The sequence below is a fragment of the Canis lupus genome, chromosome X, assembly GCF_003254725.2.
Source record: "Canis lupus dingo isolate Sandy chromosome X, ASM325472v2, whole genome shotgun sequence".
Taxonomy (NCBI): domain Eukaryota; kingdom Metazoa; phylum Chordata; class Mammalia; order Carnivora; family Canidae; genus Canis; species Canis lupus.
In genome coordinates, this window is record NC_064281.1 from 31907990 (window position 1) to 31932052 (window position 24063).

A 24063-nucleotide genomic window follows, 5' to 3' on the forward strand; every position below is an offset into this window, starting at 1 on the left:
AAGCACTGGGTGTTACACACAACTGATAAATTATTGAACACTACAACTGAAACTAAGTATGTACTATATGTTGGCTAATGGAATTTAAATTTTAAAAAATACAGATCCACTAAATAGTGTTCCTGGTATATTATAGTATGTTGTGAAAAATACAGTAGTTTACAAAGCTGAATATATATTTACTTAAGGAAATGAAGGAAAGAATGTAAGTATGCAATGTATAGTAGATTTGAGTGATTTTGTTATTGTTGGATTTTTATTTAATTATTTTAAAATACAAGAGATTTTATTAGCCTTTTGTGTCTTTATACAACCAATACATACAGAACATTCTTATTATAAAACAGGTTCATGGGATCCCTGGGTGGCGCAGCGGTTTAGCGCCTGCCTTTGGCCTAGGGCGCGATCCTGGAGACCCGGGATCGAATCCCACGTCGGGCTCCCGGTGCATGGAGCCTGCTTCTCCCTCTGCCTGTGTCTCTGCCTCTCTCTCTCTCTCTGTGTGACTATCATAAATAAATTAAAAAAAATAAAAAATAAAATAAAATAAAACAGGTTCATGCTTCCTCTATCATAACTTCCCAAAGGTAACCAGTGTTCTAGTTTTATGTATGTCTACCTAGATACTTTTCTGGTCATTTACATATGCATGTATACAAAGAGATACTGATTTTGTAACCAGATTTAATTAATTAATTAATTTATTTATTTATTTTTATTTTATTTATCTATTTTTTAAAGATTTTACTTATTTATTCATGAGAGAGAGAGAGAGAGGCAGAGACACAGGCAGAGGGAGAAGCAGGCTCCATGCAGGGAACCCGATGTGGGACTCGATCTGGGGACTCCAGGATCACGCCCTGAGCCAAAGGCAGACACTTAACCGCTGAGCCACCCAGGCATCCCAATTTATTTTTATTTTAGAAAGAGAAAGAGCATGAGCAGATGGAGCTGGAGAAGCGGAGGGAGAGAGTGGGGCGGGATGGAGAAAGAATCTCAAGCAGACTCCCCACTGAGTGCAGAGCTGAACTCAGGGCTCCATCTCTCCACCCTGAGATCACAACCTGAGCCAAACCAAGAGTTGGACGTTTACCTGATAGCCACCCAGGCACCCCTGTAAATGTGGCTCTTAAGGATACTTTATTGTTACAGTCTTTTTTTTAAGTTTTCATTTAAATTCCAGTTAGTTAACATACAGTATAATATTAGTTTCAGGTGTAGTGATATAGTGATTCAACACTTTGATACATCATATAATGTTCATCAAAGACATGCAGTCATTAATCCCCATCACCTATATCACCCATCTCCCCCACCTCCCCTCTGGTCACCATCAGTTTGCTCTCTATAGCTAAGAGTCTGTTTCTTGGTTTGCCTCTCTCTTTCCCTGACCCCTCCACTTTGCTCATTTGTTTTGTTTCTTAAATTCCAGATATGAGGGATATCGTACAGTATTTGACTTTCTCTGACTGATTTAGTTTGCTTAGCATACTACTCTCCAGCACCATCGATGATGCTGCAAATGACAAGATTTCATTCTTTTTATGCCTGAAAAATATTCCATTGTGCATATATATCACTTCATCTTTATCTGTTCATCAATTGATGGTCACCTAGGCTGTTTCTATAATTTGGTTATTGTATATAATGCTGCTATAAACATTGAGGTGCACGTATCTTTCAATTAGTATTTTTGTATTCTTTTGGTAAATAACTAGTAGTGTAATTGCTGGATTGGCGGGTATTTCTATTTTTACCTTTTTGAGGAACCTCCATACTGTTTTCCACAGTGGTTGTTGTACCAGTTTGCATTCCCACCAGTAGTGCAAGAGCATTCCTTTTTTTCCACATCATGGTCAAACCTATTGTTTCTTGTGTTGTTGATTTTAGCCATTCTCACAGGTGTGAGATGCTACTTCATTATAGTTTTCACTTGCATTCCCCTTATGATCTGTGATGTTGAGCATCTTTTTATGTGTCTCTTGGCCACCTAAATATATTCTCTATTTTAAAAGATTTTATTTATTTATTTGGGAGAGAGAGAGAGCATGAGCAGGGGGAGGGTCAGAGAGAGAAGCAGACTTCCCACTGGGCAGGAAGCCCAATGCGGGGCTCTATCCCAGGACCCCAGGATCATGACCTGAGCTGAAGGCAGATGTTCAACCAACTGAGTCACCCAGGCAGCCCACCTTAATATATTCTTAGGAAAAATATCTATTCATGTCTTCTGCCCATTTTTAAATTTGTTTGTTTTGGGGGTATTGAGTTGTAGAAGTTCTTTATATATTTTGGGTATTGACCCATTATCAGATATGTCATTTGCAAATATCTTCTCCCATTCCATAGGTTGCCTTAGTTTTGTTCATTGTTTCCTTCACAGTACAGAAGCTTTTTATTTTGTTGTAGCCCCAATTGTTTATTTTTTTCTTAAAGTTTATTTTTGCTTTTATTTCCTCTGCCTCAGGAGATACACCTAGAAAGAAGTTGCGATGGCCAATGACAAAGAAGTTACTGCCTGTGTTCTCTTCTAAGATTTTTATGGCTTCAGATCTCACATTTAGGACTTTCATCCATTTTGAATATATTTCTCTATATAGTGTAAGAAAGTGGTCCAGGTTTATTCTTTTGAATGTAGCTGTCCAGTTTTCCCAATATCATTTGTTGAAGACACACAGCACAGTCTTTTTCCCATTGGATATTCTTTCCTGCTTTGTCAAAGATGAATTGGCTGTATAGTTGTGGGTTCGTTTCTGGGTTTTCTATTCTGTTCCATTGATCCATGTTTCTATTTTTAGGCCAGCATCATACTGTTGTGATTACTACAGCTTTGTAATATAACTTGAAGCCTGGAGTTGTGATGCCTCCAGCTTCGTTTTTCTTTTTCAGAGTTGCTTTGGCTATTCAGGTTCTTCAGTGGTTCCATACAAATTTCAGGATTGTTTATTCTAGCTCTGTGAAAAATGTTATTGGTATTTTCATAAGGATTGCATTAAATGTGTAGATTGCTTTGGTATAGTATGGATATTTTAACAATATTTATTCTTCCAATCCATGAGCATGGAATGTTTTTCCATTTCTTTATGTTGTCTTCAATTTCTGTCATCAGTGTTTTATAGTTTTCAGAGTACAGGTCTTTCACCTCTTTGGTTAGGTTTATTCTTAGTTATCTTAATGGTTTCAGTACAATTGTAAATGGGAATTTATTCACTAATTTTTCTTTCCACTGCTTTGTTATTGATGTATATAAATGCAACATATTTCTATACATTGATTTTGTGTCCTATGACTTTACTGAATTCATTTATCAGTTGTAGCAAATATTCTGGTGATCTTTCATGCTTTCTATATATAGTATCATGTTATCTGCAAATAGTGACTTTTACTTCTTCCTTGTGGATTTGGATGCCTTGTATTTCTTTTTTGCTGTCTGATTGCTGTAGTTAGCATTTCCAGTACTATATTGAATAAAAGTGGTGACAGTGGACATCCCTGTCTTATTCCTGACCATAGAGGGAAAGTGCTCAGTTTTTCCCCATTTAGGATGATATTAGCCATGTCTTTTTTTTAATATATGGCCTTTATTATGTTGAGATATGTTCCTTGTAAACTGACCTGACTTTGTTGAGGGTTTTCATCATAAATGAATGTTGTACCTTGTCAAATGTTTTTTTCTGCATCTATTGAGAGTATCATGTGTTTCTTATCCTTCCTTTTATTAATGTGATATATCTTGATGATTAATTATGAATGTTGAACCACCTTTGCAACCCAGAAGTAAATCCCACTTATTCATGGTGAATGATTTTTTATGTATTGAGGAATCTTGCACTTCATGAGAGATATTAGGCTGTAGTTCTCTTTTTCAGTAATGTTTTTATCTGGTTTGGTATTAGGTCAATACTAGCCTCATAGAATGAATTTGTAAGATTTTCTTCCTTTCCTATTTTTTGGAATAGTTTGAGAGCAATATTACTCTCCTTTAAATGCTTGGTAGAAGGCAGCGCTGGTGGCTCAGCGGTTTAGCGCCACCTTCAGCCTACAGTGTGATCCTGGAGACCTGGATTGAGTCCCATGTCGGGCTCCCTGCATGGAGCCTACTTCTCCCTCTGCCTGTGTCTCTGCCTCTCTCTCTCTATCTCTTATGAATAAATAAATAAAATCTTTAAAAAAATAAAATAAAAAATAAATGCTTGGTAGAATCACCTATGAAGCTATCTAGTCCTGAACTTTTGTTTATTGGGGTTTTTTTTTATTACTGATTAAATTTCTTTGCTGGTTATTGGTCTCTTCAAGTTTTCTATTTCTGTTTCAGTTTTGGTAATTTATATGGTTCTAGGAATCTATCCTGTTCTTCTAGATTGTCCAATTTGTTGGCATATCGTTTTTCATAATATTCTCTCATAATTGCTTGTATTTCTATAGTGTTGGTTGTGATTTCTCCTCTCTCATTTGTGATTTTATCTATTTGGGTCCTTTCTTTTTTCTTTTTGATAAATCTGTTTAGGGGTTTATCAATTTTATTAATTTTTTCAGAGAACCATTTCAAAGATCATTTCTTCTATTATTTTTAAAATTTCTTTATCATTTATTTTTGCTGTAGGCTTCATTATTTACTTTCTTATGCTAGCTTTAGGCTTCCTTTGTTGTTCTTTTTCTAGCTCCTTTAGGTATAAGGTTAAATTATTTATTAGATATTTTTCTTGCTTTTTGAGGTAGGCTTGTATTGCTATATGCTCCCCTTTTAGGACAGCTTTTGCTGCATCACAAAGGTTTTGGGCCATTGTACTTACCTTTTCATTTGTTTCCATGTATTTTCTTATTTTCTTTAATTTCATGGTTGACCCATTCATTATTTAGTCCATGATGTTTGACCTCCATGTATTACTGGTCTTTCCAGATTTTTTCTTGTGGTTGATTTCTAGTTTCATAGTGTTGTAAACAGAAAAGTTGCATGGTATGACTTCAGTCTTTTTGTATTTGTTAAGACCTGTTTTGTGATCTAATATGTGATCTATTCTGGAGAATGGTCCATGTGCACTTGAAAAGAAGGTATATTCTGCTGTTTTATGATGAAATGCTCTGAGTATATCTGTTAAGTCCATATGGTCCAGTGTGTCTTTCTTTTTTTTTAATATTTTATGAGAGAGAGAGAACACAGAAAGGGGAGGAGCAGAGGGAGAAAGAGAAGCAGACTCCCTATTGAGCAGGGAGCCCAATGAGGGGCTAGACCCCAGGACCCTGAGATCATGACCTGAACCAAAGGCAGACATGTAACTGACTGAGCCACCCAGGTGCCCCATTCCGGTGTGTCTTTCAAAGCTACTGTTTCTTTGTTAATTTTCTATTTAGGTGATCTGTCCATTGATGTAAGTTGGATGTTAAAGTCACCAACTATTATGGTGTTATCAATCAGTTCCTTTATGTTTGTTATTAATTGTTTTATATATTTGAGTGCTCCCATGTTGGGTACAAAAATATTTATCATTTTTATACCCTTTTCTTAGATTGTCCCCTTTATTATTAAATAGTCCTCTTCTTTATCTCTTATTACAGTCTTTGTTTAAAAGTCTAGTTTGTCTGATATAAGTATTGCTCCTCTGGCTTTCTTTTGACATCCATTTGCAAGATAAATCTTTCTCCATCCCCTCATTTTCAATCTTCAGGCATCTTTAGGTATAAAATGAATCTCTTGTAGGTAGCATATAGATGGGTCTAATTTTTTTTTATCCATTGTGACACCCTATGTCTTTTGTTTGGAGCATTTATTACAGTTAGATTCAAAGTAATTATTAATAGATATATATTTATTGCCATTTCATTACTTGTTTTGTGGTTGTTTCTCAAGATTTTGTCCAATCCTTTCTTGTCTTTCTCTCATGTTTTCTTTAGTGATATATTCAGATTTCTTTCTCTTTATTCTTTGCCTATTTATTAGAAGTTTTTGATATATGGTTACCATTAGGTTTGTGTATAACCTCTTCTGCATATAACAGTCTATAATTTATTTAAAGATTTTATTTATTCATGAGAGACAGAGAGAGAGAGGGGGGGGGGGCAGAGACATAGGCAGAAAGAGAAGAAGGCTCCACCCAGGAAGCCTTATGTGGGACTCGATCCCAGGACTCCAGGATCACACCCTGAGCCGAAGGCAGATGCTCAACTACTGAGCCACCCAAGCATCCCTATAGCATCTATATTAAGTTGAAGTTCATTCAAGTTTGTTTGTTTGTTTGTTTGTTTGTTTGTTTTTTATTTATGATAGTCACACACACACACAGAGAGAGAGAGAGAGAGAGAGAGGCAGAGACACAGGCAGAGGGAGAAGCAGGCTCCATGCACCGGGAGCCCGACGTGGGACTCGATCCCGGGTCTCCAGGATCGCACCCTGGGCCAAAGGCAGGCGCCAAACTGCTGCGCCACCCAGGGATCCCAAGTTCATTCAAGTTTGAACCCATTCTTTTCTCCTCTCCTTCCCATGTTTTAGGTATATGTTACTATATTTTATATCCTTTTTGTGTGTGTGAGTTCCTTGACTGATTTTTACAGAAATATTCCTTTTTACTGCTTTTGTGTTTCCTGCCTTTATATTGTCACTTTTGGCCTCTCCTTTCTACTCAAAGAGTCCCTTTTAATATTTCTTGTAAGGCTGGTTTAGTGGTCATGAACTCCTTTACTTCTTGTTTGTCTGGGAAACTCTGTGTCTCTCCTTCTATTCTAACTGATAGTGTTACTGGATAGAGTATTCTTGGCTACAGATTTTTCCCATTCAGCACTTTGAGTATATCATGACACTCCCTTCTGGCTTGCCAAGTTTCTGTTGAAGAATCTCCATAAGAGTTTTCTCTTGTAAGTTAATGATTTCTTGCTGATTTTAAGATTTCTTTATCACTAAACTTTGCAAATTTAATTACAATATGTCTTGGTGTTGGCCTGCTCTTGTTGATTTTGATGGGTGTTCTCTGTGCCTCCTGGATCTGGATGTCTCTTTCCTTCTGTAGATTAGGGAAATTTTCAGCTATTATTTCTTGAAATAAATTTTCTGTCTCCTTTTCTCTCTCTTCTTCTGGGGCTCTATAATAGAAATGTTATTACATTTCACGGAGGCATGGAGTTCCTTAAGTCTGTTTTTATTTTGAGTAATTCTTTCTTTTGTTCAGCTTCATTGCTTTCCATTAATTTGTCCTGTAGATCACTAATTCATTCTTTTGCTTCTTCCAGCCTGCTGTTCATTGCATAAAGTGTGTTTCTAATCTTATTTATTGTGCTCTTCACCTCTGATTGACTCTTTAATTTTTTAAAGACTTTATTTATTTATTCATGAGAGGCACAGAGAGGGAGATGCAGAGACATAGGCAGAGAGAGAAGCAGGCTCCATGCAGGGAGCCCGATGTGGGACTTGATCCCAGGCCTCCAGGATCACGCCCCAGGCTGAAGGCAGGCACTAAACCACTGAGCCATCCAGGGATCCCCGTGATTGACTCTTTCTTTAAAGATTTTATTTATTTATTTATTTATTTATTTATTTATTTATTTATTTATTTATTATTTGACAGAGAGAGAGAGAGCACACACACAAGCAGGCAGAGCAGCAGGCAGAGGGAGACACAGGCTCCCTGCTGTGCAAGAGCCTGACTGGGGCTCAATTCCAGGATCCGGGATCCTAACCTGAGCTGAAGGCAGATGCTTAACCAATTGAGCCACCAGACACCCTTGATTCTTTTTTAACTTTTTTATCTCTATGGTAAGGGTCTCACTGATGTCTTCTATCCTTTTCTCAAGCCTAGTGAGTATCCTTGTGACTGTTGTTTTACATTCTCCATCAAGCATGTTACTTATATCTATTTTGCTTGGATCTCTGACCATGGCCTTATTTTGTTCTTTCATTTGGGATAAATTCCTCTGTCTTTACATTTTGTCTAAGTCTCTGCCTTCTATGTGTAGAAATGCCAGTTATGTTTCCTACTCCTGAAAGTAATGGTCTTTTGAAGAAGAGGTCATGTAGTACCCAGGGCCTGGCACTTCAGAGTGTCTCTCAGAGCATGTGCTCTGTTATTGTATTCTGGGTGCTCTGTCTTTCAGGCCAGTTATCTACAGAGGCTCTTCTTGCCTGCCATAGGCAGTGTTTGGTCCCTGGCCTGAATGTGGTGAGTTTTAACTTGGCGTGCTCTGGTATGCTTATGAAATGAGTTTTGTCACTACTTCTTCTGGAACCGAGGCCCTGCAAAACTGGTAGAGAGACTTGATGTGGCCAGAGCTTTGTGTTGGTCTGCTGGGTGAGTGGCCTGCCACACTGGGACTGAGGGATGTGTGACTGAGAAGGGCCATTCCACAGGAGCACAGGGGGGTGGGGCTTGGTGTAAGCAAGTTAGACAGCCACTATCAGCACTGCCCTGCTACCCACAGGTGGCTCTGTGTTTATACTAAGGGGTAGGAGAGGGAAATGGTGCCGGCCAGTGCCTTTGTTCCTCGAGATGGAAAGCTGTCTCCATGAAAGCTGCCTTTGAGGGATGCACTCAGAGAAGAGCAAATAATCTTCCCACTGTGTGCCCCAGGCATTCTTTAGATTGCTGTTTCCAAGCTGTCTGTCCCTAGATTGTTTGCTTGCCTTCTCTCCAGGAGCAGCATATTGCCCTGATGCTTTATCCCAGCCAAGCCTGTTGACCTTTAGAACTCCAGGCTATAAGCTCCACTGTTTTCAAGAACTCACTTAATTCAGCTCCTCTTGTTTTCCAAGCTAATGACTTCGGGGAAACATTCTCCTTCTGCATTTCCCTGTGTGCTCCTCTGTCTCTCTCTCAATCCTTTTCCACGATCATGGCTCCCTTCCTTCTGCAGCAGCCATGATTTGTTTCTCCCCTAAACCCCATTTCCACACACCTCACCTTCTTTTTTTTTTTTTTTTTTTAAAGATTTTATTTATTTATCCATGAGAGACACACACAGAGAGACACAGGCAGAGGGAGAAGCAGGCTCCACGCAAGGAGCCCGACGTGGGACTCGATCCTGGGTCTCCAGGATCACACCCCGGGCCGCAGGCGGCGCCAACCGCCATGCCACTGGGGCTGCCCAACACACCTCACCTTCTTGAGTGTGGTCTCTTCTCTCCCTTAAGTTGTGGCGGGTTTTTTTGTTTTGTTTTGTTTTGTTTTGTTTGTTTTCTGTCAGTATTTAGGTCCATCTCTGGGCTATTTTGGATGATTTGCTAGTTACCTAGTTCTGTTCACCGGACAAAATGAGCCCAGGGGACTCCTACTCCGCCACCATCTTCTCAACTAAGATTTGAGTGATTTTTAGAAATTAGTTATTTCCCACTGGATGCTGGAAAGAAAGTATGGTTGTTGGAGTGAATTCAGCAAGATGACAAAATAAAAAGTTCCTGGCTTTAGTTTCCCCCACAGAAAGACCAACTAGCAACTACGTATAGACAAGAATGCCTTTGTATGGGACACCTGGGTGGCTCAGTGGTTGAGTGCTTGCCTTTGGCCCAGGGCGTGATCCTGGGGTCCTGGGATCTAGTCCCACATCGGGCTCCCTGCATGGGGCCTGCTTCTCTTTCTGCCTCTGTCTCTGCCTCTCTCTGTGTGTCTCTCATGAGTGAATAAATAAAATCTTAAAAAAAAAAAAAAAAAAAGAGTGTCTTTATGAAAATCCCAGAATGCAGCAGTTAGGCTGAAGTACCCTAGCCCTGGAACCACTAAAACTGAAAAAAACCACATTAGAAGTGTAAGAAGAGTAGTTTCACTTTGACCACATAGCCCTACTCCCAGGCCAACACAGAGTCCCACCACTTCTCTCTCAAGAAGGACACCAAGAGGGTCCTTCAGTGGGAAGAAAAGAACCCAATATGAACATCCAGGTTTCCCAACTCTATGGAAAGCTTCCTGGGAGGTCCACTTTTATCTTGTCTTATAGGGAACACTGGGAAAATTGGGAAGGCTAGACTACCTAGGATCAGCTAGAAATAAAGAGAAAGGGGCTCACAGCAACCAGCATGTGGATCTTGATGGACTGTGTACCTCATGGCAGTGGTTACCTGATCAGAGCACAGCCATCAGTTTTGCCCACTTGCAGAGTGAAGACAGTGGTCTTCTCTGATCAGGAAGCATGTCAGCAGTTCTACCTAGATTGGGTCCCTGGCCAGCATTCTGCCCCAACCATAGAGCCCATCCTATGGCCCTACCCAAGCAGAGTGACAGGCCAGCAGCCCTGTCCAACTGCAGGGCATAGCCTCTTTGCTTGCCCAAGCAGGAAGCCCCATCAGTGACCCTGTGAAGCCTTTGAACCTATCCTGAATACCTTCCTAGCTGTGGAGCCCAGCATACAGCCCTGCTCAGTGGCTGAGCACAGCCTGCAGCCCTCCCTAGGCAGTGAGTCCATTCACCAAAAATGGTCCAGTCCTGGAACACAGCCAGTAGTCTGCCCAGTCACAAATCCTAGCCTGCAGCCCTGTCTAAAGTCAGAGTCTTTTTTTTTTTTTAAGATTTTATTTATTCATGAGAGACACAGAGAGAGAGAGAAAGAGAGAGAGAGAGAGAGGTAGAGACACAGGCAGAGGGGGAAGCAGGCTCCGTGCAGGGAGCCCGACGCGGGACTCGATCCCGGGTCTCCAGGATCATGCCCTGAGCTGAAGGCAGCGTTAAACCACTGAGCCACCTGGGCTGCCCTAAAGTCAAAGTCTAAGCAGCAGACCACCCAACAATGTAACACAGACAGTGACCCTACTTGATCAAAAGCACTTGCAGAGCTTAGCCAGTGATCCCACTTGGCCATGGGGACCAGCTGACAGAGACCCACTTGACTGCAGAGCCCAGTCAATGCCTCCTTCAGACCTCAGAGTATGGGCAGTGACCCTACCCAATAAAGACTTTGACAGTAATGTGCAGCAATTAGACAAGATACGGAAACAACCTAGGTGCCCATCGAGGGATGAATGGGTAAAGAAGATGCAGTATATATATACAATGAAAAACTGCTCAGCCATAAAAAAGTTTGATATCTTGCCATTTGCAACATGAGTGGAACTTGAGTATATTATGCTAAGTGAAAGAATTCAGACAGAAACAAATACATAATTTCACTTACATGTGGAATCTAAAAGCCAAAGCAAAGAAACAAATAAAGTCCAAAGTCATAGATAGGCAGAACATATTGGTGATTGCCAGAGGTAATGGGGGTTGGGGGGAATGTGAAATGGATAAAGGACATTAAGAAGTACAAACTTCGGGCAGCCCAGGTGGCTCAGCGGTTTAGCGCCGCCTTCAGCCTATAGGGCCTGATCCTGGAGACCCGGGATTGAGTCCCATGCCCATGCCGGGCTCCCTGCATGGAGCCTGCTTCTCCCTCTGCCTGTGTCTCTGCCTCTCTCTCTCTCTCTGTCTCTCATGGATAAATAAACAAAATCTTTTTTTTTTTTTAAAGTACAAACTTCTAGGTATAAAATAAATAAGTCATGGAAATGTATGGCATGAGGTGTATAGTCACAATATTATCTTTGCAAAATAACAGATGATAGACTTACTATCGTGACCATTTTGCATTGTAGACAAATGTCAAAGTCCGTATATTGTACACCTAAAACTAATAGAGTATTGTGTGAAAGTTATAACTCAATTAAAAAAATACACACATCTGTAATCTTTAAGGTTCAGGAGCATACAGGTCTTACTGTTACTCTCCTTACTTAAACATCAAAAAGGCTAAGATCACCTATATGTTTGAAGCTAATGTATAAGCATGTGTGTGTATATTTGTACCCAAGTAAAGAAAATAATTTTTTCTATGAAAAAAGCTATTATCAGGATTTGAATGGATAGTCTTTGTGAATATTTAAATCATCAAGAATGTTAATGCAAGTAGTCACAGAGAGCAAGATAGTAATTTAGACACTAATAAACTTAATGAAGAAGAGGAAGTGAAAGGGGATTTGATTGCAGTAGGGCTGTTAGTGGATAATACAATCTGAGGGCTTGTGTTCCCTTCTTACAAGGATGAAATATATGCATATACTTCCATATATTGATGGATTCCTTCATTATTGGAAATAGAAATGTGCTTTAGATCTGTGCTACAAATCTTTCTAAATTCAGATTTACTTGTCCCATACAGTTTTACCTGTTATTTTGGAAATATAAAGAAGTTGCTTGATTTCTTATTTTAAATTTCAGTGAATTTTAAATTGCTATTCATGAAATGCAAAGATTAATTTCACTTGAATATGTGAGGATATTTGATGTTGCTGTATAGTTTTGTTCACACATACCTACTGTGTATACTAGATTTGCCATGGACCTGAAGTTCCTTGCTTTTCCACACCTATGTTATATGATATAGAAACACTCTTTCATGGTGAATTTTTATGAATATGTTGAAAAATTTTAAATATATTCAGTTGGGAGGTATGATAAAACAGCATAACTAAAGTTTCACCTCTAATTTTGATGAATAGCTTTCAATCTGGTTTTGGGGCTTGATGCAATCCTGAAAGGTGAGATAACAATTTTATTATTAAATGAAGCTAACATTACTTTAGCTATGAATTTTAAGTTTTGCTTTACAAAAATAATTGTTATAATTATTTCATTACAGTTTTAATATCAACAGAACTACACAAGTCTCTTTTGCTTGGCACATTTATTTTGAGATTCCTTTCATATTATAGCTGACATAAATAGATTATTTTTTAAGTAATTCTTTTATTTATACTTTTATTTTTATAAATAATTGATATAATCATCTAATATTCACCATGCTATAAGAATGTAAGAAGAGTAATATGAATATTGATTTCATAGTTAATAAAATATTTATGAACCCAAGCAGAAGGTCACTGAAGAATGTTTATCAGCATTAGGTATTACATTGACAGATATTGTGAAATCAAAGTTGCACATACACAATGGGATATTTATCATGAATTCTATTTGATGTTAAAATGAGAGAGAGATCAAGTAGTAAATAGAAAACTGTTTAAACATCTTCATGTGAATCTTCTTTTAAAATTGGGTGCATTTTTATTACTCGGTGTATAGGAGTCCTAACAGAATCATATTTCCATCCCTTCCTGGTGAACAACTTCTCAAGGATGCCTGGCATCCTGTAGCCCTTGCTTAGAATGAAATCTTTAAAGGCAATTGTTCCATAAAGATCTTCAAGAATATCCTGTTCAGGGAGCTTCTTTCCATATCTCCCGTCTTGAGCTTCAAATGAGAACTTGGGGTCAATTAAAGGTTCATCATTTATTAGCTTTTTCCACAACTTGGGCTTCAGGTACCATGCTCCATACCTCATCTTTACCCAGTTGGGTTTATAAGGATTCTTTCGTTTCCGGAGTTTCCTCTCCCAGTCTTCCCAGTATAAGGAGAATTTTATATCTTCCATTTTATCTAGCCCCTCTCTGTACTTTAGATCCAAAGGAACATGGTTTATTTTCTTCATGCAGCATATGTCATAGGTTGGTTTGTACTCATAGCCAATTTCTAACTGTTTCATGATGAACTCTTCATCAATGCCCAAGTCTCCAAAAGTAGCAACCCATTTGCAGAATTTACGGACTCCTTTTGGTATTCTTCTATGAAGAGGAGGAGTTTTGAGCAAATCCTTTGTGCTTGACTCCTTTTCTTCATGAGGCAATTTATCTGGACATGACACAGGAGTCTTCTTGGGAGGTTTTAGGTAGACTTTGGCAGGATTTTTCTCACAAAGCTTTGTGGGGGACTTCATTCTTTTCTCAGGGTTCTGACAGTAAGCCCATGTGTCCTTCAGCTTCTTGTCAGGATCAAGCACTTCTAGCACCTTTAATAACAGGTCTGGAGGTAGATCTTCCTGCAGACTTGGGTAGAGAGCCAAGGGATGCTCGGTCAGGTGGGCTTCAATGTCCTCAATGAATGCCTTCCGTGCTTGCTGCGCTGGTGACAGCATGGAAAACAGGTCAGCTTCCTTGGTCAGCTTTTTCTGACTCTTTTTGGGGGCAGGTTTGGGAACTCTGTGAGCAATCACGGGAAGAAAGCCTTCCTTAGGGCCGTAAGTGATCAGATCTTCACAAGATGGACATCCCCTCCTGAAGTCATCCAGCCCCTCTTTCACAAATACCCACTGCCGGCTATCCAGAGAAGTGGGGAAATTCAGAAGCTTGTTCTTGTGCTTTGCGAAACACTTGGAAGGTAACTTGTCTTTGTACCAGGGCTTGCAGTTCATGCCCAGGGGCATTGGTTCCAGCGGCCCAGGCCCTAACAGCCACTTCTTGTCTGCCATGGTACTTCTGGTCCCTGGGTGACCACCAGCTTCTGTGGTTTGTTTTTCGGTTGCTAGGAGACTGCGTAACCAGGCGCAGCCAGATTCTTTCCTGAGGTTGGTCAATGCAGGGGCCGTGTGCAGCTTTCTCTTGGAATGGGCCGCGAAGGTTCATTTCTTTCTGTTATGGGATACTGTTCCATTATACGGGTGTACTCCGCAATTTATCCATTCGTCTTTTAACGGACATTTGGATTGATTCCAATTTGAATCTATTACAAATAAAGGTGCCACAAATATATGTGTTTATGTCTTTGTGCACCTATGAGCTTTCATTTCTCTTAGTTAAACTTTAGAGGAGGGATCCCTGGGTGGCGCAGCGGTTTGGCGCCTGCCTTTGGCCCAGGGCGCGATCCTGGAGACCCGGGATCGAATCCCACATCGGGCTCCCGGTGCATGGAGCCTGCTTCTCCCTCTGCCTGTGTCTCTGCCTCTCTCTCTCTCTCTCTCTCTGTGACTATCATAAATAAATAAAAATTTAAAATAAAATAAAATAAACTTTAGAGGAGAGAGGAATGGCAGAAGCACATGATAGATGTTTATTTAACATTTTAGGAAACCACCAAACTTCCGAAAAGTGGTTATAATATTTAATATTCCTTCTGGTGGTGTATGAGAATTGCACTTCCTCCACATACTTCCCAACACTTGGTATGGTTAGTCATGTTAATTTTGGCTATTCAAGGGGGTCCCCGGGTAGCTCAGCGGTTGAGCCCCTGCCTTCGGCCCAGGGCGTGATCCTGGAGTCCCGGGATCACATCCCACATCAGGCTCCCGGCATGGAGTCTGCTTCTCCCTTTGCCTGTGTCTCTGCCTCTCTCTTTCTCTGTGTCTCTCATGAATAAATAAATAAAATTTTAAAAAAAAATTTTTTTGGCTATTCTGATAAGTGTGTAGTGGTATCTCAATGTGCTTTTAATTTGCATTTCCCTAATAACTATCTCTTCACGTGCTTATTTGCCATTTATCTATTCTGTGGTATCTTTTCAAATTATTCAAACATTTTAAACTTGTATTATCTTGCGGCACCTGGGTGGCTCAGTCTGTTGGGCATCCACCTTCTGTTGGGGTTGTGATTTTGGGGTGCTTGGGTAGATGGCTCCTGCTCCCTGCTCTGCGGGGTGTCTGCTTCTCCTCCCTCTCTCCCTCTGTGCACGCACTCTCATTCTCTCTCAAATAAATAAGTAAAATCTTTAAAATAAAATAGAATTGTTTTGCCTTATATCATTGATTTTTGAGTTCTTTGTGCATTCTAAATGTAAGTCCTTTACCAAATACATGATTTGCAAATTTTTCTCTCAATATTTTCTCTCCCCCAAAAAAATTTTTTTCTCTCCATCTATGACTTATGTTTTCATTGTCTTAACAGTGTTTTTCTTTTTTAAAAGTTTTATTTTTATTTATTTATGATAGTCACACACACACACACACACACAGAGAGAGAGAGAGGCAGAGACATAGGCAGAGGGAGAAGCAGGCTCCATGCACCGGGAGCCCGAGGTGGGATTCGATCCCGGGTCTCCAGGATCGCACCCTGGGCCAAAGGCAGGCGCTGAACCACTGCGCCACCCAGGGATCCCATTAACAGTGTTTTTCAAAGAGCGGAGTTTTTACATTTGATGAAGTCCAGTTTATCAGTTTATTTTTTTATGGATTGTTCTTTTTGTGTTGTATCTAAGAAAGCTTTCCCTATGGAAAGGTCATAAAGGTGTTTTTCATTGTGCTAATAAGTCATAATCTTAGGTTTTGCATTTAAATCTGTCCTCTATATTTAAATTTAATTTTTTAGATGATGGAAGATATGAATCATTATTTTTTTTAAGTTTTTATTTATCTTAGGGATCCCTGGATGGCTCAGCGGTTTAGCGCCTGCCTTTGGCCCAGGGTGTATCCTGGAGTCCCAGGATCGAGTCCCACATCGGGCTCCCTGCATAAAGCCTGCTTCTCCCTCTGCCTGTATCTCTGCCACCACCCCCCCCACCCCCGGCTCTCATGAATAAATAAATAAAATCTTTTTCTAAAATGTTTTTATTTATTTTAGTAATCTCTATACCCAGCTTGGGATTTGAACTCATGATCCCTAGATCAAGAGTCTCACATTCTTCTGACTGAGCCAGCCAGTGGCCCTGTAAGGTTTTTAAGTTTTAATTTTTATTTTTTACCTGTGAATATCCTGTAGTTCCAGAATTTTTTTTTTTTTAAAGAGCTTTCTCCACCAATTCACCTTTGTAATTTGGTAGATATAAATTGTCCATATTTCTGTGGGTACATTTCTGGACACTTTTCTGTTTTGTTGCTTTCTGTGTATTTACACCATTTCTGTACTGTGCTGATTACTTTGTATTTTGTAAATCTTAAAATTAGGCTGTATTAGTCCTTCAGGTTGTTCTTTTTTTTTTAGTCCTTCAGGTTCTTCCTTCTTTTAAAAAGCTGTTTGACTCTTCTAGGCCCTTTGAAATTCTACAGGAATTTTAGAGTCAGTTTATTGGTGTCTATAAAAATGCCTGTTGGGATTTTGATTAGGATTTGGTGCAATAAATAAATAAATTCTGACATCTTAACAATTTTTGAGTTTCCTAGCCATGAAAAAGGTACATCTTTCCACTTACATGTGTGTTTTTTCATTTATCTCAGCAATATTTTGTAGTTGTTAGTGCATAGTTCTTTCACATCATTTTTTCTCTAGGTTTTTAAAAAATATTTTATGCTTTTTACATTACTGTAAATAGTATTATAATTTTTAGCATTGTAAGCAGTATTGTAATTTTTAGTCAGCATGTTCATTGTTAATATATAGAAATATAATTTATTTTTGTGTATTGATCTTGTATCATGCAACCTTTATAAACTAGCATCAATTCTAGTAGCTTTTTCTGCAGAGTCCATTGAATTTTCTACATTGATAATTAAGTCATCTCTTAATAAAGACATTTTTACTTCTTCCTTTCGAATCAGAAAAACTTTTTTCCCTGGTCTTATTGCACTGGTTGGAACCTACTTTGTTGAATAAAAGTGATAAGAGCAGAAAGTTTTGTGTTATTTCTGATCTTTAGGGGAGAAGCCATTAAGTGTGATGCTATCTTTAGGGTTTTTTTTTTTTTTTTTAAAGATTTCATTTATTTACTCATAGAGACAGAGAGAGAGAGGCAGAGACACAGGCAGAGGGAGAAGCAGGCTCCATGCAGAGAGCCGGACGTGGGACTCGATCCAGGGTCTCCAGGATCACGCCCTGGGCTGCAGGCGGTGCTAAACCGCTGCGCCACCAGGGCTACCCCTCTTTAGGGTTTTTGTACATAGCATTTTTCAATATAAGTTCCCTTGTATTTCCAGTGTTCTGAGACCTTGTGACAAATATTTTGTTTCAGATACATGGATTGGTCAAATGCTTTTTCTGCACCCATTGAGATGTTCATACAGCTTTTACTTTCCAAAGTAAAAGTTTGCTAAGATAATAAATAGCATTGATTTCTGCATGACAAAAAACTACTTTGAATTCCTGAGATAAACCCCACTTGTTCATAATGTGTTATCCTTTGTAAATATTGTTAGATTAGGTTTGCTAAACTATTCCAAACATATATTTACATCTCTGTTTATGGGGAATATCTGTGGTGTTTCTTTTCCAAACTTTAATGGCTTTTTTTAAATTTTTTTATTTATTTATGATAGTCACAGAGAGAGAGAGAGAGAGAGGGGGGCAGAGACACAGGCAGAGGGAGAAGCAGGCTCCATGCACCGGGAGCCCGAGGTGGGATTCGATCCTGGGTCTCCAGGATCGCGCCCTGGGCCAAAGGCAGGCGCCAAACCGCTGCGCCACCCAGGGATCCCCAAACTTTAATGACTTTATTTAGCTTTGTTATCAGGGTAATGCTGGTATCATAGAATGATTTGGGAAGTATCCCCTCTTCATTTTCTGAAGCTGTGTAGGATTGGTATTGTGTCTTCCTTAGTTTGTAGATGTCACCATTGGAGCCATTTAAGCTTGAAATTTTCTTCGTGGGAAGGTTTTTTTTTTTTTAAATCACAAATTCAATTTCTTTAATAGCTATAGGGATATTTAGGTTATCTAATTTTTCTTAATGAGTTTGATAATTTGTATATTTCAAGTACTATGTTTGTTTTATTTATATTGTCAAAAATATTGCCATAAAGTATCCAAACTATCTCCATATTGTCCTTACTATTGAGACAAGACTCTTCCATGTACACTAGCTAATGCCTGTGAATCTTGAGATTTTAAGTCTGGCTAGCGGGAACAATCACTTTTCTAGGCCTGGGATAAGTGCCAGGCACTGTTACTTATAATTTTTTTTAGGTAATTCATTTCTTGGGTAACTTCCTCACCAACACGAGCAGATCAATAATCAGTTGAACAATTGAGATGGGGGTAGGGTCTTAAAGTTTCTGAAGTTCTCTCTCTGCATAAAATTCTACTTTCTGGTCTTGAGAAGTCTACCTACCCATTTTATTCTCCAATGTCTCTTACCTTCATCTCCTAAATTTAGAGTGAACATTGGTCTCTGCCTGGGTTCCCCCTCCCTGAGCCATGTCCTAGAAACTCATTAAGTAAGCTGGGGTGACCATAGGGCTCACCTCATTTGTTTTCTATCTCTCAGAGATCAATCTCTACTGCCTGATGTCCAGTGTCTTACAAACTATTGTTTTACATTGCTCCCCACCTCTTTTTTGTGTTGTTTTTGTTTTGAAGGATAAATCTGGACCCTTTCTCTCTATGTTGGCCAGAAGAGAAAATATAATTTACTTTTTGTTTCTTTGCTTTGTCTCTCATGAATTTGGGAAGCTGCTCTTCAAAAATTACCAAAGAATTCTTAACCATCAAATACCTTATGACATTCTTATCCCTGATCTTAATCATTAAAAACTGTGTATCGGGGCGCCTGGGTGGCCCAGTGGTTGAGTGGGTGCTCAGTAGTTGAGTATCTGCTTTTGGCTGGGATCATGATCCTGAGGTCCTGGAATTGAGTCCTACATCAGGCTCCCTACATGGAGACTGCTTCTCCCTCTACCTATGTCTCTGTCTCTCTCTTTGTGTCTCTCATGAATAAATAAATAAAATCTTTTTTAAAAATTGTGTATCATACCTACATTTTTGAAACTTACATTCTTCCTGAAATTTCATACTGTTCTATTTAAATTTTTCTGATGCTTATGATATACATCCCCTTTAAAATATACAATATGAAAAAATAAATATAAATAAATAAATAAAATATACAATATGAATACCAAACACCTCACCATACTACAGTTATTTTATAATTCTGATCTAGCATAGCTTTTCTTTTGTCATCACCAAAATTCTCCAATACATAAATTACAGATTAGATATCATTCCTCAATTATGGCCTGATAATATGTCTGTTTAAATCTATTTGGTTTTTTATACTTATATTTATCATACATCTGTTAAGTTCTCATTTTATGCCAGACATTGTGCTGGATTCTCAAACTGTTGCAATTAAAAATATAACTACTGGGGCACCTGACTCGCAACTCTTAATCTCAGGGTGTGAGATTGGGTGTGGAGCCTACTTAAAATAAAATAAAATAAATATTTTTTAAAAAACAGAGGCAAATAGGGCAGCCCTGGTGGCGTAGCGGTTTAGCGCCGCCTGTACCCCAGGGCATGATCCTGGAGACCCTGGATGGAGTCCCACGTCAGGCTCCCTGCATGGAGCCTGCTTCTCCCTCTGCCTGTGTCTCTGCCTCTCTCTCTCTCTCTTCTTCTCTCTCTCTCTCTCTGTGTCTCTATGAATAAATAAATAAAATCTTTAAAAAAAGAGGTAAATAAATAAAAGTATAATTACCATGTTTTCCCAGTGATGAAATTCCCATTATTTCTTTGCCAATGAAATCAGCTTTTTTGGGCAGCCCAGGTGGCTCAGCGGTTTAGCGCCGCCTTCAGTCCAGGGCCTGATCCTGGAGACCTGAGATCAAGTCCCACATCAGGCTCCCTGCGTGGAGCCTGCTTCTCCCTCTGCCCGTGTCTCTGCCTCTCTCTGTGTGTGTCTCTCATAAATAAATAAATAAAATCTTAAAAAAAAAAGAAATCAGCTTTTTCATATTAATTATTTTAAAAGTTGTGTCCAACTTTCATCTTTGAGGTAAATCTTTTCTGAGTAAGTATTGAGTGTGGTGTAGGTTAAGATTGCCAGTTGTTGAAATGGAATTAAATGGATCAATACAACTAGGATGAACTAAGATTGGTGGCAGGAGCTAAAGTATGAAGCCAGGAAGTAAAAATGTAAATGAGCAAGAAAATAGGAATGTGGTCTAAGTCTAGAGATCATTGCTTGTTCTGTTTTGTTTGTTTGCTGCATTATGAATCACTGGCAGACAATCTCCACTTAAATACAAGGACAAAGTGATATTTTCAGATGAGGCAAGTAAGACGATTAGTAAGCTCACTAAAGATTATAGCCAGTAATAGGACAAATTCTGATATTCAGATATCTTCAAAAGTTTTATATGTTCCCACTTTGTCAGATGACATACAATTGACCCTTGAACAACTCCAGCCATCCCAGCCCTAAACAACCACTGAGCTACTTTCTGTCTCTTAGATTGCCTAATCTGGACATTTGATATGAATGAAATTGTAGAAGTGTGGTCATTTTTGATTGGCTTCTTTCATTTAGCATACTGTTTTCAATTTTCATCCATATTATAGCATATATTGGTACTTTGTTTCTTTCTATTGTCAAATAATCAATTGTGTGGATATACTAATTCATCAGTTGAACATTTGGGTTATTTCCTTTTTTTTATTATGAATAATGTTGCTTTAAAGATTTATGTACAGGCTTTTACTTTTCTATTTAGTCTTTTGAAATGTATTACTCTTATTTCTCCAGGTTTATTGAAGTATTCTTGATAATTTAAAGTTTTATATATTTAAGGTATACAACTTGATAATTTGCTATACATGTATATTGTAAAACAATCAGCATAGTCAAGCTAATTCACGTATCCAGCTCCTCACATAGTTACCATCTTCTTTTCTTGTGTGTGTTGAGAACACTTAAGATCTACCCTCCTAGCAAATTTCAAATATACTATATGGTGTTGTTGTTGTTGTTGTTGTTTAAAGATTTTATTTATTTATTCATGAGAAACAGAGAGAGAGAGGCAGAGACGTAGGTAGAGGGAGAAGCAGGCTCCCTGCAGAGAGCCTGATGCGGGACTGGACTCAATCCCAGGACCCGGGGATCACGTCCGGAGCCAAAGGCAAATGCTCAACCACTGGGCCACCCAGGTGCCCTACAATATGGCATTGTTAACTGTATTCACAGTGTTGTACATTAGATCTCCTGAATTTATCTTAAATAACTGAAACTTTGTACTCCTTGACAAACAAGCTTCCCATTTCTCCCTTCCCCCCAGGCTCTGACAACCAGAACCACTAGTACTCTCTACTTCTAGGAGTTTGATTATTTTAGATTCTGAATGTAAGTGAAAACATGCAGTATTTGTTTTTCTGCCTCTATTTCACATAGCATAATGTTCTCCAGGTTCATCCATATTGTTGCAAAAGCCAAGATACTCTTTTTTAACTGAATAATATTCCTGTGTGTGTATGCATGTCTGTCTCACATTTTCTTTATCTATTCATCTGTGAGTGGACATTTAATTTGTTTCCATATCTCGGCTATTGTGAATAATGCTGCAGTAAGCCTGGGAGTAAATATATTTCAATATCCCTGTGATTTCATTTCTATTGGATATACATCCCAAAGTAAGATTGCTGGATCATAAGGTGGTTCTATTTCTAATATTTTGAGGAACTTCTGTACTGTTTTCCATAGTGACTATACCAATTTACATTCCTACCAACAGTGCATAAGGGTTTCCTTTTCTCCACATCCTTGCCAACACTTGTTAACTTTTATCTTTCTGATGATAGTGATTCTAGCAGGTATGAGCTCATAACTCATTGTGGTTTTCTGATCTGCATGTCCCTGATGATTAGTGAAGTTGAGCACCCTTTCATATCTGTTGGCCATTTGTATGTCTTCTTTGCAGAAATTCAAGTCTTTTGCCCATTTTTTAATTGAGAGGGGTTTTTTTGTTTTGTTTTGGTATTGAGTTGTATGAATTATATATTTTCGATATTAATCTTTATCAGATATATGGTTTGAAAATATTTTCTCTCATTCTGAAGGTTGCCTTTTCACTATGTTGTTTCTTTCACTTTGCAGAAGCTTTTTTGTTTGATACAACCTCACTTGTCTATTTTTGCTTTTGTTGCCTGTGCTTTGCTGACATACCCAGACTAATGTCAATAACCTCTCCTCTGTGCTTTCTTCTAGTAGTTTTATAGTCTCAGGTCTTACGTTTAAGTCTTAATCCATTTTTAGTTGATTCTTTTTAATATGGTATGAGATAATTTCATTCTTCTGCATGTATGTATCTAATTTTCTCAGCACCATTTATTGAAGAGACTCTCTTTTCCCCCTTGTGAATTCTTGGCACCCTTGTCGAAGATCAGTTGATAATAGATGTATTGATTTATTTCTACGCTCGCTATTCTGTTCCTTTGGTCTATATGTCTGTTTTTATGCTAGTACCATACTACTTTGATTACTATAGTTTTGTAGTATATTTTGAAATTGGGAATTGTGATGGTTCCAGCTTTGTTCTTTCTCAAGATTACTTTGGCTATTTGGGGTCTTAAATTCATTACCACTTGTTTTGTGATCTAATATGTAATCTATACTGGAGAATGTTTTGTGTGCACTTAAGAAGAATGTGTATTCTTCTACTCTTGGATGGTAACTATTCTATATGTCTGTTATGTCTATTTGGTCTATAGTGTTATCAAATCAGCTGTTTATTGGTTTTCTGTTTGGATGTTCTATCCAGTATTATAAGTGGGGCATCAAAGTCCCCTACTATTATTTTATTGCTATCAATTTCTGCCTTTATACCTATCAATATTTGCTTTATGTATTTAAGTTCTCTGAAGTTGATTGCCTATATATTTATAATTATTATATTGTCCTGTTGAATTGACCCTTTTATCATCATGCAATGATTTTCTTTGTATCCAGGGAGTTTTAGACTTAAAGTCTATTTTTTCTGATATGAGTATAGTCACTCCAGAGAGTTTTAGACTTAAAGTATTTTGTCTGATATGAGTATAGTCTCCATAGAGTTTTAGACTTAAAGTATTTTGTCTGATATGAATATAGTCACCCTTGCCACCCTTGATATGAAGAGGGGCAAGCCAGACTGGACAAAGTGAGCAGGACAGCATCCTTTTGAGGTCTACCCTGCAGCCCTGCCTTTTAAAATTATGGTGCTACTCTCCAAGGTCAAGGACAGGAGACTAATGCTCTCCATACTCCCACCACATTCCACCTGGCACCAGCATGCCATTAAAAAAAAAAAAAAAATCCATTACATAGAATTAACTACCTTTTTTTCTCCTGTAGCAACATAAATATATGTCCAGTAAATATATATCCATATCAACTAACTCTTAGGAGAGCAGTAAGTTGAAATGACCAAAACATATTACATGAGTTTCATGCTAACAAGGTTTGAGAAGCTGATAGGCTTTTCTGTTTTTTTCATTTTGTTAGTTTAATCACACATTGACTTGCATTTATTAGTTGATGCAGCTCATGTATGTCACAAAATCTAATGGTAAAAAGAACATGCAATGCAAAAATAAATAAATGAACAGAGAAAGGGGAACAGGGACCATCAGAGGAAATATGAGCATGTATTTATCACAGCAATTTGAGATAT

General features: G+C 38.5%; 2 protein-coding genes across 2 annotated transcripts in view; one reads left to right on the forward strand and one right to left on the reverse strand.

Annotated features, from left to right (window-relative positions):
* The window catches only part of PRRG1 (proline rich and Gla domain 1), a 280802-nt gene that overhangs the window by 32894 nt on the left and 223845 nt on the right, over positions 1–24063 (forward strand). The gene's annotated exons all lie outside the window — the stretch shown is intronic.
* LOC112654981 (protein FAM47E-like) lies at positions 12902–14306 on the reverse strand. The gene has a single exon (XM_035711503.2). The coding sequence runs from the start codon at positions 14248–14250 to the stop codon at positions 12967–12969; it is 1284 nt and encodes a 427-aa protein (XP_035567396.1). The 5' UTR covers positions 14251–14306; the 3' UTR covers positions 12902–12966.

Coding starts and splice junctions, on each gene's coding strand:
- LOC112654981 (XM_035711503.2), bottom strand. CDS start 14,250: ATGGCAGACAAGAAGTGGCTGTTAGGGCCTGGGCCGCTGGAACCAATG.